The sequence below is a fragment of the Cololabis saira genome, chromosome 2, assembly GCF_033807715.1.
Source record: "Cololabis saira isolate AMF1-May2022 chromosome 2, fColSai1.1, whole genome shotgun sequence".
Lineage (NCBI taxonomy): Eukaryota > Metazoa > Chordata > Actinopteri > Beloniformes > Belonidae > Cololabis > Cololabis saira.
This window is the reverse complement of record NC_084588.1, coordinates 1416869-1432232: the sequence shown is the minus strand read 5'-3', so window position 1 is coordinate 1432232 and position 15364 is coordinate 1416869. Positions and strand designations below refer to the sequence as shown.

Sequence of the window (15364 nt, the reverse complement as noted above, 5' to 3'; positions counted from 1 at the left end):
ATGAATGGTAACTCTGAGATTTCTAGTTCATTACAAAACACTTGCTCTGAGTCCAGCCATTGACTATCTAAAGGATGATCTTTTGACCATTTTACAATATACTGTAATTTATTGGCTATGAAGTAATACTGAAAATTAGGTAACTCTAAACCTCCATATTCTTTGGATTTTTGCAATGTCTTTAAACTAATACGTGGAGTTTTATTTTTCCACAGAAATTTTGAAACATATGAGTCCAACGATTTAAACCAGGAAAGAGGGGGTTTGCATGGTATCATTGAGAAAAAATAATTTACTTTTGGTAAAACCATCATTTTAATGGTGGCTATTCTACCCATGAGTGAAATGGGGTGTACCTCCATTTCTTTACAGAAAGTAGCGTTGATTCCAAATAGGATCTGGCACTGTTCATTGACGCTGTAGTTCATGCCTGGCAGCTTGGAGGACAGACTGAACTGGAAATGGCTTCTGGTGTCTGTGTGAAACAGGCAGAAGCTGGCTTTGGATCTATTGAAAAAGAAAAAAGGAAAAGGTTAATAGTTTGTGCATTCATTAATTACATTGTTATTCAATTGATCATTACAAAAAACCTGTTCCTTCAATTCAATTTACTTCTTTATTAATCCCCAGAAAGAAATGACATTCTGCTTTTTGATGCTCTTCTAAAAGTCAATGTAGAAGGTGGTAGCTGTGGGCAGGAGCGATTTGCACTGCTGCCCTCTTGTAGGGTGCCCTGAAGGCCTGGCAGCTGGAGGCCTCTGCACAGTGTTTTAGTTGGTCATAGACGTCTGGACAGACATCTCTGATGTTGTTTCTGTAATCTTCTGGAGCCACACTCACAGGGTGGAAGTCACTGCCTAGAGTCTTAGAATTGCCACTGTTCCCTTGATTCTGAAATCTTTGATTAGTTCCACTTCAAACCCAGAACTCCGTTGCTGATGTACTCTCGGCCAGTTCTTTTGTGGCTTTGATAAATGCCCAGCGCTGTCCTTTAGAGCAGCCTCTTCTAGCCACCAGTAGGACTTCTCTTTATCAGTGGTACAGGCTGTGCTTCTGAGGAGCTTCTGAGTCCATGAAAGATCTTCCACATTTTCCTCTTTCTCGTTGAGTGTCTGTCTTTGGAATTCATTTAGCAGTTCACTATTGTGTTTCCGAATGGTTGTTGTGTCATCCTGGATGATGGCTGTGATGCTCACTAGTCCCTGGCATCCCCCCTTTAGTGTTGCATAGAATCTCATGGTGTTGGACTCGACCTTGCTTTTCCACAGAAGACCTTCTTAGTTACTAAAAGAAGCAAAGAAGCAAAGCTGCAAGCAGCGTTGATCGGGCTCTCGCACTCATGGCCACTCGACCCCCCCACCCCAGGTGTCCCCACATTCCTGGGTCAATATGACTATAAAAAGTGCCTTTGGTGTTCACATTGAAGTCAAGTTATCATCATAAGCATATCAGAAATAACAACATTCTAAGGTTCCGGAGTAAATGACCGAACATTTGCACACGTGAATGTTATGCCAAGTCTACTGACATGGAATTACACCATTTTAAACCAGTTTCTTTGATTTGGTGTAGGCCTTGGCATTAAAACACAACATTACAGATACCAACATTCACTGTGATGACTAATGACAATTTTCCCATGTCTGTAAATTCTGTGTTTTGATAAAAAAAAAAAAGGAAAGAAACATCTTTTTGTCTAATTTGACTGTGAGCTAAAAGTCTATTTTCATTCTTCTTTAAGTGTGTGTTTTTTTTTTTTGTGTAATCACGTGACTCCACCCATCCAGTCTGAACGAGAAGGGAAACTGGCTGATGGTTCAAACGAAGAAGCGGCTGACATAGCCATAAACAAAATACCAGGGCTCTCAAGTCTCATGCATTGAGCGTGAGACTCACGCATTTCAACAAGTTCACACGCTCTCACGCCACATATGGCATTTTTCATGCTCAAAATTAACTTCACCACAAAGTAATTCCAACAGCCCTTCTTACAAAAGAGTGAAAGTGCGCTACTGTGTGCTGAACTCTCAGCTGAGAGCAGCTCTCTGGAATTACCAACCTGACAGCCAATCAGAAAATAGAATTTTTTTTGTTGCAGAGTAAGGTCTGAGTTTCATCTTCAAGCTGCTCCTGCAGCAGCTCACTGTGTGACACCGACAGCAGAAAATCAGACAGAGGGGGAACCCCCAAATCCACGTCATCACACCTCCCGTCAGATAACACCTCCTGCTCAGATTTAGCCATGGCGCATGTGACAACACAAGCTGAAGAGACCTCATGTAACTCACTGGAGCCATCAGGAACAGAGTCAACAGGACAAAGTGTAACTACTGGTGATGGGGTAGTATCAGCCCAAACACGGCTACCAGCCAGGCCATTGCCCGATATAACATGCTCGGGGGTCATCTTCTGGGTCTCTGGAAAGCGTCTGGAAAGTGTCTAGAGACAACATCTGTTGTATTAGACGCTATATAAATAAAATTGCTCAGCTCACAGTCAAGGATAATTATGTGCAAGGGAATAGGCAGAATGGTCAAACCCATCCCCCGACTGAGGATGCGGTCACCGGTGTCAGTTTCTCCTGATAAAGGCAGCACAGAGTCCACTATGAAAGAATCATAAGCACCTGTATCCCTCAAGATTTTTACCGGAACTTTTGCCTCTCTTCCAACTAGTGACACAAAACCACCTTAAATAGAATCCTTTTTAAATGAGCTGGACCTACCCACACTCCCCAAAGAATTATTAGCCGACACTATAGACGCACCAATCACCCCAGAAGAACTCAGTAATGCCTTAAATCAAATGTCAAATAACAAAATCACCCGGACCAGATGGATTCCCAGCAGAATATTATTAAATTTCTGGCACATACTTTCACCACTATTTCACAGACTAACCTCAGAAATTAACACTACATCCACAATTCCTACACACATGAATACTGCTAATATGTCACTTATATTAAAACATAACAAAGACCCAACCGACCCCTCTAGCTACTGCCCTATTTCTCTAATGAATACCGATTTAAAAATGATCACCAAAGCATTAGCTACCCGACTTGAAACAGCCACCCCCAATATTATCCACCCAGACCAAACAGGCTTTATCAAAAACAGACACGCTTCCAATAATACTCGTGAACTATTCAATCTGATTAACCTAACACAGCAAACCAAAGGCAAAACTATAATTGTATCATTAGACGCAGAAAAAGCATTCGATATTGGTCATTTCTAAAAACACCCTCCATAAGTTTGGTTTTGGAGAGTCTTTCATCCACTGGATCAAAACTCTTTACACCTCACCTATGGCACAATAACCAAAAATTGTATCACATCACGGGGATTCACACTTCACAGAGGAACCAGACAAGGATGACCACTCTCACCATCTTTATTCGCTATCTTCATTGAACCCCTCGCCATAGCAATACAAAAAAGCAATAAAATTAAAGGAATCCAAAATAGCCATTCACAACATAAAATTACTCTTTACGCAGATTATATACTATTGTTCTTACAAGACCCCTACAAATAATTAAAAGAAACTTTCAATCTAATCAGCAATTTCTCTGCAATCTCTAACTACACAATTAACTGGAATAAATCAATTATACTCCTTCTTTCTGAAAAACGCTTGAGATTCTGCAACTTAAGACCCACTCCTTCCCTTTCACATCGGAAATATTAAGTGTTTGGGTATCAATATTTCCTCCAGGCTGTCAGAGTTATTTAACCTCAATTATGTTCCACTACTTAAAAAACACAGGATGACCTCAAATGATGGACAAATCTTCCACTCTCAATAATAGGATCAATTGCAACAGTTAAAATGAAAACCCAACGTCAAATCAGCTACCTCTTTCTATGCTTCCCACTATCCCAACAGACAAATGATTCAAATCTCTCAACAATTCAATTACTCAGTTCTATTGGAAAAATAAAACAATCACCACTTTGTGTTGCTGTCACAGGACCTGTCTGTCTTCCGCAAACTGAGGCTGCACCAGTTGCACCTCTGCAAGTCTGTTCTTTTCAAAGGTTTTTGACTTCTGCAACTAGATTGCAGTTGTATAGCTGTTTAGATATGTGTATGTGTGTGTGTGTGTGTGTGTGTGTGTGCGTGTGTTCATATGTTGACATTGTAAATGTTAATCCATGTCAATATAAAACGATTTATCAGAATCAGTTGTATTATATGTAAATATTTATGCTCTTTATTAAGAAAACCCCTAAACAATTCTAATACATTAAAAAAAGAAATGTTATCTTTTTAATATCTATGATTGTACATCATAGTAGAAGATCCACAGCAACAATACATTACATTAGTGAGACAAAGAAAAACATACTGTGGTTTAATGAATGAATATTAATGACCGTGTGTGTGTGTGTGTGTGTGTGTGTGTGTGTGTGTGAGAGAGAGAGCGAGAGAGAGAGAGAGAGAGAGAGAGAGAGAGAGAGAGAGAGAGAGAGAGAGAGAGAGAGAGAGAGAGAGTGAGTGTTGGCAATGATGGTAAACTGAGTAAATTAACCATGACATTATCAGTGTGTAAATAAATAAAAAAAAACATCAATCAAGTAATAATAGTGACAATAAATCAATGAGATATCTGTAAGAAGAAACATACAATGGATCAATTAATAAAGTTAAAAGTTTATATTAAATGGAGTTAGTTAGATTATATACAGGAATTACATGAGAGAGGAAGAATAATACAGGAGAAAGGAGAAAGAAGACTCAAAAAGAAGAAAAAAGGAGGGGCACGCAGCCTCCATGTCTGTGATGATGCGCCCCTGCTCCTGAAGCTGCAGGTCCAGCGCATCGAGAGTGCTAGAGATGTTACACAGAAAGGCCAGCTCACGCAAAAACGTTTCCACCCAAAGCTCTGCTATGTCCTTCCCTTTGCTTTCCAGACACTGACATATTGCCTTACGCAGCTCAAAAACTCTGTTCAGTACTTTTCCTCGGTTTAACCATCTCACCTCTGTGTGATACGGCACATCTGCGTATTCTGTGTATAAGACATGACATTCGTACACACTTAAAATCCCTCAATTTTGATATAGCCATGCTACAGGAATCTCACTTGACTGATGATCAATGTATGAAACTAAAGCAGAAATGGGTAGGACAGATTTTTTCCTCTCCAGGAACAGGTAATTCTCGGGGGGTCTGTATTTGGTATCTAAAAATATTCCTTTTAAATTAAGTCTGTTTTCTGTGGTAGAAAGACTGATAAACCCCACAGCCTCAATCCCCATTGAACTGCTGTCAAAAAAGGCCTGTAATGACTTTGCTGACTTTTTCACAAACAAAATATTACAGATAAGACAAGCAATGTGCTCCACCTCAGGAATGATAACACTCTGGCCTTCCTATCCTCTAGTAAACCTGGGACAGTTCAGCGTCTTAGATTACAAAACCCTAACGGAAACAGTTTCAAAATTAAAGCCCACAACATGCTGTCTTGATATTCTGCCTTCAAACTTTTTTAAAACAGTTTTTAACTGCATAGCTCCGGATGTATTGCAGATAATAAATACTTCTCTTCAAACAGGCCAGTTTCCTCAGGCCTTGAAAACTGCGGTAATAAAACTCTCTTCTAAAAAAATCTAATCTGGATGCTACAACACTTAGTAACTATAGGCCAATATCAAATCTGCCATTTTTGGGGAAAATCGTTGAAAAAGGTCGTTTTCCAGCAAATCCATGCTTTTATGATGCAAAACAACCTCTTTAATGTATTTCAGTCTGGATTTCCAACCCAGTCTCACAGAAAAACGTGGTACAGGCTACGTTGGTCCACATTGCAAAACGTGGCAATGTTTACGATTTGCCCTCCTAAAACGTGAGATGAGAACGTTTTCCGTGGCCCATTCATTTTAATGGTTTCTTAGGTTTCGTTTCTGTCACGTGACTTTCAAGTTTTCAGCTGTGGAGGAAAAATAAAATTGCTGCCATTTCTTTGATTCTCGGTCTAAATTGCAATATTTTAAGATAGTTTCGCCATTAAAAGCAGATTTTATCATATTCATAGCAAGAAATATTGAAATTTCACAATATTTGTGTGTCTGTTTACCTCACGTTGAGACCTGCACCTTTTTTTTTTTTTTTTTTTTTTTTTTTTTTTAAACTTACTTACTTCCGTGGCTCTCTCGCGGTAAAAACTTCTTCTTATAATTACGCGCGGCCCATTCTGACACCATGTGTTGTCTGTCTTAATATATATGTACTGTATATAGCGGACGAGGCGTGTAGCTGGTCTCATCAAGACGTTTATTCCCAGACCGCTATAATCAACGCCTGTGGCTGCCATGGCAACAACAACAACTGACACTTCCAGCTGGCGCTCTGCTGAAGCTACTGCGCATGTGCTAAGCACCTAGGGCATGCTGGGTAATGGAGTTCCTACACAGTAATCCATACAGAAACCAAGTGGCTTATATGCTATTTTAATTACTTTTAATATTAGGTAGTTGTGTGAACTGTTAAGATATTATATTTTGTATAACTTTAGATGATATTATTTCAACATAGAACAACATAAAACGGCTTTTAGTGTCCCCAGGGTCACACATTTCTTCTTTGAATTTCAGCACCCCCGTGTTTTTGTGAGACAACCCGGAAATTATTGCTCGCAAAAAGCATGTTGTTTTTTTATTATACCTTTAATTTGACAAGGCAATCACTAAATTAATTAATTTTATGCTGCGTAAATGCAACCTATAAATAATTATCCATACGTTCCTTAGAATATATTGGACACTGGACAATGTAAACCTTTTTTTTGGTAATGAATTATCTCTGGCTTGACAGCTCGCCAGATCGTTTAGTGTATGTGGTGGTTTTATTTTGGAGGGGTGCAGCGTAAGCAATAATATTAAGACTTATTATTTTATCTGAAAACAATTGCATTTTTCAGGCGCATAACATACTCGAAAAGTTGTGAAACTTGGCACGCACGTCCCATGTGGCGAATAATTACGTATTCTAATAGTGTCAAAAGGGGGCGTGGCCTAACGGCTCACCAGCGCCCCCTAGAAAACTTTGTGCCTCAAGCCCCACAATACGGTTTGAAGTAGATGCACGAAAATCGGTACACACCTGTATCGTTTGTCCTGCAGGTGGCCGTGGGTGGCTTGTAGCTTGCATTACGGAGCACAAGTCTTTTCCTGACCCTGCACCCCAACCTGGGACTTGCTGATTGGGCCGGAGCTTCGGGTGCTGTGTGCTGGCCTGTGGTCCCCACCCCCGGTCATCCCGTTGCTGCTTCCACCTGCCTGCTGTGCTGTTGCCGTCCCTGACCCACCAGTCTGGCCCTCGGCAGGAGGGTCCCCCCTGATGAGCCTGGTCCTGCTCAAGGTTTCTTCCCTCCTAAAGGGGAGTTTTTCCTTGCCACTGTTTGGCTTAAGGTTTTTCTCCCACTAGGGGAGTTTTTACCTGCCATTGTTTATGTAATAACTGCTCGGGGGTCATGTTCTGGGTATGGGTCTCTGTAAAGCGTCTAGAGACAACTCTGTTGTATTAGACGCTATATAAATAAAATTGAATTGAATTGAATTATCATGTCGCAACTTAAAAAAAAGTCTCTTGGCACCATGGCCGAAACCCAACAGGAAGTCAGCCATTTTGAATTAATCGTGTAATTTTGGCGCAAATTATGCCATTTTCACGTGTCGTACTTTAACGAACTCCTAGCAGGATCGTCCGTTCGACATAAAACTCGCTCAGGAGACACAAAAGACGTTAACCATGAAAAATTATCAAAATCGTGATTTTTCGTGAAATGGCGTGGCCGTGGCGCCGCATCAAACTTCAACACTAAACAGGAAGTGATACTAGTAGCTAATTGGCCGATATGTGATCATCATCACCATCACCATCATCACCACCACCACCATCACCTTCATCATCATCATCACCATCATCATCCTCATCACCTTCACCATCACCATCATCACCACCACCATCACCATCACCTTCATCATCACCTTCATCATCCTCATCACCTTCACCATCATCCTCATCACCTTCACCATCACCATCACCATCATCATCATCATCAATTGGTGGAAATTGCACGCGGAGGTCCCGTTCATCGCTGCCTGCAGCTTTAATTTCACTTATGTTTACAACATGTAGAGTAATTAATTGGGCAGCGAAGCCTCTGTGTTTTTATATAGGTTTGTTGAGTTGTTAATAAAGTAAAAAAAAATAAAAACAGATTTAAAAGGCCCAACCCCCAGCTTGGAAAGCTGCCAGGCAACCTGATCTCACAAAAATCTGTGAAATGCCCACGACCTCTCACCACTATTTTCCGTGGTACTGTATATACACGGAAAATGGTATAATGCCGTGTGAGCACCACAGATATTGTACCATGCAAAGTCAATGGGATCCGTTGTCGTGATATATACACGGATTATGACATTATTATTATTTATATATTATTCTTTGTTATAGTGGCTAAATTTGCACAGTTCACTAACGCTTTGAGCTAGGAAGTTGAAATTCTAGACTCTGTATCAGGAGGTGACTCTCATCCACTGTGCCGAAGTCCAGACCCGTGCGACCTTCGGAAGTGCCAAAGGTCACCGTGTGTGGTGCCTTTTTCGGGCCTTTTTTGTGTTTTTTGAATAATTCACTAACGCTTTGAGCTGGGAGGCTGATTATTGACTATGTTGCAATGCAGAAGGCCCTTTGCTAGGATCTTTTGGTCCCGTGGCTGTACGACTTCCACAGAGCTAGTTGGCGTTGCAGAGGGTTCACAGAGTTGAGACTTGGCTAGCCCAATCAAGGCCCCATATGGAGGCCACAGGTCAAGTTTTACTTGGTTTGGTCAAATGTTGTGGCAACGGTGTCCGTTCGAATGTTGGAAAAGGTGACGTTTCAAAGCCCCGCCCATCAAAAAGTACAGGTCCGATCTGCACCAAACTAACTTCTGTCTGTTCAGGGGATGCCCCCAAACAACATATATAATTCAGACTTCTATGACTTCTGCAACAGTGTTTCCTCCAAAACGTTCTGGCTGGTTAGGAGGGTGTAGAAACGTATAGCTCTGAGAGCCTCCTGACTAATGGAATGGGGCCTATTTTGTGTCTTTTTTTGCATAGTTCACTAACGCTTTTAGCTAGGAGTCTGAATTTGTTATATGTTGTTTGGGGGCATCCCCTGAACAGACAGACGTTAGTTTGGTGCAGATCGGCCTATAGACACGAAATAGGCTTTGCAGGGCCGAAAAAGCAACACATGCGGTGACCTTTGACACTTCCGAAGGTCACACAGATCTGAAACTCGGCAAAGTGGATGAGAGTCACCTCCTGATACAGAGTCTAGAATTTCAGCTTCCTAGCTCAAAGCGTTAGTGAACTGTGCAAATTTAGCCACTATAACAAAGAATAATATATAAATAATAATAATGTCATAATCCGTGTATATATCACGACAACGGATCCCATTGACTTTGCATGGTACAAAATCTGTGGTGCTCACACGGAATTATACCATTTTCCGTGTATATACAGTACCACGGAAAATAGTGGTGAGAGGTCGTGGGCATTTCACAGATTTTTGTGAGATCAGGTTGCCTGGCAGCTTTTCAAGCTGGGGGCTGGGCCTTTTAAATCTGTTTTTATTTTTTTTTTACTTTATTAACAACTCGACAAACCTATATAAAAACACAGAGGCTTCGCTGCCCAATTAATTACTCTACATGTTGTAAACATAAGTGAAATTAAAGCTGCAGGCAGCGATGAACGGGACCTCGCGCGTGCAATTTCCACCAATTGATGATGATGATGACGATGATGATGATGATGAAGGTGATGATGATGATGATGGTGTTGATGATGGTGTTGATGATGGTGTTGATGATGATGATGATGATGATGATAATGGTGTTGATGAAGGTGATGATGAAGGTGATGGTGATGGTGGTGATGATGATGATGATGGTGATGAAGGTGATGATGAAGGTGAGGGTGATGGTGATGATGATGATGATGGTGATGATGAAGGTGATGATGAAGGTGATGGTGATGGTGGTGGTGATGGTGATGAAGGTGATGATGAAGGTGAGGGTGATGGTGGTGATGATGATGATGGTGATGATGATGGTGATGATGATGAAGGTGATGATGAAGGTGATGGTGATGGTGGTGATGATGATGATGGTGATGATGATGATGATGATGGTGATGATGTTGAAGTTTGACGCGGCGCCACGGTCACGCCATTTCACGAAAAATCACGATTTTGATAACTTTTCATGGTCTTTTGTGTCTCCTGAGCGAGTTTTATGTCGAACGGACAATCCTGCTAGGAGTTCGTTAAAGTACGACACGTGAAAATGGCATCATTTGCGCCAAAATTACACGATTAATTCAAAATGGCTGACTTCCTGTTGGGTTTCGACCATGGCGCCAAGAGACCTTTTTTTAAGTTGCGACATGATACAGGTGTGTACCGATTTTCGTGCATCTACGTCAAACCGTATTGTGGGGCTTGAGGCACAAAGTTTTCTAGGGGGCGCTGGTGAGCCGTTAGGCCACGCCCCCTTTTGACACTATTAGAATACGTAATTATTCGCCAAATAATAAGTCTTAATATTATTGCTTACGCTGCACCCCTCCGAAATAAAACCACCACATACACTAAACGATCTGGCGAGCTGTCAAGCCAGAAATAATTCATTACCAAAAAAAAGGTTTACATTGTCCAGTGTCCAATATATTCTAAGGAACGTATGGATAATTATTTATAGGTTGCATTTACGCAGCATAAAATTAATTAATTTAGTGATTGCCTTGTCAAATAAAAGGTATAATAAAAAAACAACATGCTTTTTGCGAGCAATAATTTCCGGGTTGTCTCACAAAAACACGGGGGTGCTGAAATTCAAAGAAGAAATGTGTGACCCTGGGGACACTAAAAGCCGTTTTATGTTGTTCTATGTTGAAATAATATCATCTAAAGTTATACAAAATATAATATCTTAACAGTTCACACAACTACCTAATATTAAAAGTAATTAAAATAGCATATAAGCCACTTGGTTTCTGTATGGATTACTGTGTAGGAACTCCATTACCCAGCATGCCCTAGGTGCTTAGCACATGCGCAGTAGCTTCAGCAGAGCGCCAGCTGGAAGTGTCAGTTGTTGTTGTTGCCATGGCAGCCACAGGCGTTGATTATAGCGGTCTGGGAATAAACGTCTTGATGAGACCAGCTACACGCCTCGTCTGCTATATACAGTACATATATATTAAGACAGACAACACATGGTGTCAGAATGGGCCGCGCGTAATTATAAGAAGAAGTTTTTACCGCGAGAGAGCCACGGAAGTAAGTAAGTTTAAAAAAAAAAAAAAAAAAAAAAAGGTGCAGGTCTCGACGTGAGGTAAACAGACACACAAATATTGTGAAATTTCAATATTTCTTGCTATGAATATGATAAAATCTGCTTTTAATGGCGAAACTATCTTAAAATATTGCAATTTAGACCGAGAATCAAAGAAATGGCAGCAATTTTATTTTTCCTCCACAGCTGAAAACTTGAAAGTCACGTGACAGAAACGAAACCTAAGAAACCATTAAAATGAATGGGCCACGGAAAACGTTCTCATCTCACGTTTTAGGAGGGCAAATCGTAAACATTGCCACGTTTTGCAATGTGGACCAACGTAGCCTGTACCACGTTTTTCTGTGAGACTGGGTTGAGATTTCGGCCACACCACAGCACTGAGACTGTACTCATCAAAGTCTTAAATGATATTCATCTGAATAATGATGCAGGCAAATCCTCTGTTCTGGTAATACTGGATCTCAGTGCTGCATTCGACACGGTTGATCATAACATTCTTCTCAGCAGACTGGAAAAGTGGGTGGGACTTACCGGCACTGTGCTTCAATGGTTTAAATCTTACTTGCAAGATAGGGCCTTCTTTGTGTCAATAGGAAACCATGAGTCTAAGAGAACCAAGATCACATGTGGGGTTCCTCAAGGGTCTATTCTCGGACCGCTTCTATTCAACATCTATATGCTACCGCTAGCTCAGATTATGGAACATCACAACATTTCCTACCATACTTATGCGGATGACACAGAGCTCTATATTTCAGTGTCACCACATGACTACAGTCCCCTACTCTCATTGAGTAACTGTATTCACCAAATCAATGAGTAGATGTGCCAGAATTTTCTCCAGCTAAATGCAGAAAAGACAGACATTTTTGGCCCTAAAAATGAAAGGGAAAAGATCAGCGCTCACCTTGGCTCCATGTCATTGACAGCTACAAATCAAGCCAGAAATATTGGTGTAATCATTGACTCAGACCTGAACTTCAACAGCCATCTAAAGTTTATCACTAAATCTGCCTATTACCACCTAAAAAACATTGCTAGAATTAAGGGGATTCTCTCTAAACAAGACATGGAAAAACGTATTCATGCATTCATTTTCAGTAGGTTGGATTATTGCAATGGCATCTTTACAGGCCTTAACAAGAAATCAATCAGGCAGCTGCAGCTGATCCAGAACGCTGCCGCCAGAGTCCTTACAAACACCAGGAAACTGGACCATATTACACCGGTCATGAAATCGCTACACTGGCTTCCAGTTAGTCAAAGGATAGAGTTTAAAATCTTACTGCTGGTCTACAAAGACCTGAATGGTCTTGGACCAAAACACATGGTTGATCTGTTAATTCCCTATGAAGCTCCCAAGACCCCTTAGGTCTTCTGGATCTGGTTTGTTGTGGTTCCCAAGAACCAGAACCAAGCAAGGTGAGGCAGCGTTCAGTTATTCTGCTCCTCACCGGTGGAACAAACTTCCTGTAGACCTGAGGTCTGCTCCAACTGTCAGCTCCTTTAAATCAGAGTTAAAAACATTACTGTTTACTCAAGCGTACTCTTAAATTAAACTTACCTGCTGTATTCTACTGCCCTTATTTTTAACAGATTGTGCTTTTTATTATTTTACTTCTTTTCTTATCATCTTATTTCATTTTTTCAATCTTATTTGTTAATTAGGGCCCGAGCACCTTCAGTGCGAAGGCCCTATTGTATCTGTAGGAATTTTTTTTCTTTCTTCTGCCCAAAAAGTCACCAAATTTTGCATGCAAGTCCGGCCTGGCGAAGAATTTGATATTTACTTGCTTATATATACTTGCAATAACTGACATTTGGCATTTAATGAACCAGGAAATGTGCGAGAATACACCTATTACTCCAGAGTACATAACTCTTACTCAAGAATTGATTATATACTAATGTCCAACCAGTTGCCTCCATTAGCAGAGTTTTATCTCAACCAGTTTTTTTCTCCTGCATTGCAGTGATTTTCTGTTGTTACTTTTTCATGTGTTTTTCTTTCCTTGCCTCGGTGCAGTGCTTTTTGTTTGTGGCTCTAACAAACTCACAGATTCTGTCAATTCTGTCTGTGTGAGTGAATCCTGCCCAGAGCAGAGCCTAATAGAATTATTTGGCCAACAATGGATCCAGCAGAGACGGAACGAGTTCGACACGGCCTCACCAATCAGGGAGCATTAGTCGGAAAACATGATGCAGTTCTACACTCCCTGATGATTCAGCTGCCGGACCTGACCGCTGGTGTCTCCCAACTTGGCCAGCAACTGGAGGCCATGTTTTCTTGGCTCACTTCGCCAGAACCTCCAGCTCTTGCTGTCTCCCCTTAGACAGCGGTACCAGTCCCAGCACCCCAGATGGCCACTCTATCTGCCCGGGAGCCTTTTATCCCTACTCCCACTAGGTAGCAGGGAAATATAGGGACATGCTCTCAGTTTCTCCACCAGTATTTGCTAGTTTTCAACGAACAAGCAGTGACATATCGTTCAGATCGAATTTGTTGTCAGGACAGGCTGCCGCTTGGGCCATGGTTATAGCTACCCAATGTCCAGAAATTTGTTTCCCTTGCAGTGTCATGTTTTGCTGGTGAAATGCAGCAGGTTTTTGATTACCCTGTTAAAGGCACAGAAGCCGAAGGACAACTTCGTCAGGATAACCAGTCAGTTGCTCAGTAAGCTATCATCTTCCACATACGAACAGCGGAATGCGGCTTGGGAAATCAGGCCCTCAAGGTAATATTTAGACGAAGTCTTAAAGATAAGATAAAAGATGGGCTAGCCACAAGGGATGGCCCTCAGACACTAGAGGACCTAGTTAGAATAACCATCAGCTTAGACAATTCAATTCAATTTTATTTATATAGCGTCTATTACAAAAGAAGTTGTCTCTAGGCGCTTTCCAGAGACCCAGAACAGTACCCCTCGGACAACAGGCTGAGGGAAAGACAAAGGGAGAGAAGTGAGGGGTCAAGTCCTCATAGTTTGTTCCCTCTGACCACTCATGGTGCAGAGGAAGCTAGCGGCTACACAGCCCCTCCAGTTCGACTTCCTGTCTAAGCACCCTCTGACTGCGATCTTCCGGAAGAGCCCATGCAACTGGGATGCAGCCATATGTCGGCCACTGAACGGACGAGGCAACGAGCTCTCCGGCGATGCATATACTGTGGCCACAGAGGACAGAGCTGGTTGACCTCTTCTGCAGCACCGCCAAACCCACTCACCTTTGCGAGGATTTTTGGTCAATCACGCTACCACATGTTCAGGAACCCCCTCTTGGGTGCATATCCAAGGCACGTTGTGCTGGCCACATCATCCTATCACCATTTCAGTTCCGGTGGACAGTGTTGCAGATGACAATTTCATTGATGCAGAACTAGTCAGAAAACACGACTTACCTCTGCAGAAACTGAAAGCCCCCAGGGAACTGTTTGCCATAGATGGGAGGACAATAGACATGATAACACACAAGACAGAACCCATCAAGTTATTTCTTTCAGGCAACCACCAAGAACATGTGGAACTGTATGTTATCCGTTCTTCTGTGACCCAGGTGGTGGTGGGCCTGCCTTGGCTTAAGCTCCGAAACCCCTACATGGACTGGGTTACTTTTGCCATTTGGGGATGGAGCACTACCATGCACAATGCCTTTAGTCGGCAGTTTCTGGTCCTCATGTTTGACACCCTACTTCCAGGGAGCCCATGGACCCGAAGGATGTTCCTCAGGAATACCACGACCTCCAAGAGGTGTTCAGCAAGGACCAGGCCCTTACTCTTCCACCTCATCACCCATACGACTGTGCCATCAGCCTCCTTACAGGCTCTTCTCTGCCATCTAAACGGCTCTACAACCTGAGTTAACTGGAAAAGGAGGCCATGGAGAAGTACATCTCAGAATCCGCAGACGCCAGATTAATTCAACCTTCCTCTTCTCCTCTAGGTGCAAGAAGAAGGACTAGTCTCTCCGCCCTTGCATTCACTACACTGGTATTAT

At 41.9% G+C, this 15364-nt stretch overlaps 1 protein-coding gene across 2 annotated transcripts in view; it reads right to left on the bottom strand.

Annotated features, from left to right (window-relative positions):
* Positions 1 to 15364, bottom strand: part of adamts17 (ADAM metallopeptidase with thrombospondin type 1 motif, 17) — a 193226-nt gene that overhangs the window by 86925 nt on the left and 90937 nt on the right. For both annotated transcript variants that reach the window (XM_061735776.1, XM_061735787.1), the window contains exon 10: positions 357 to 507. In XM_061735776.1, coding sequence (XP_061591760.1) covers positions 357 to 507 — 151 coding nt within the window. The remainder of the gene's footprint in view (positions 1 to 356; positions 508 to 15364) is intronic.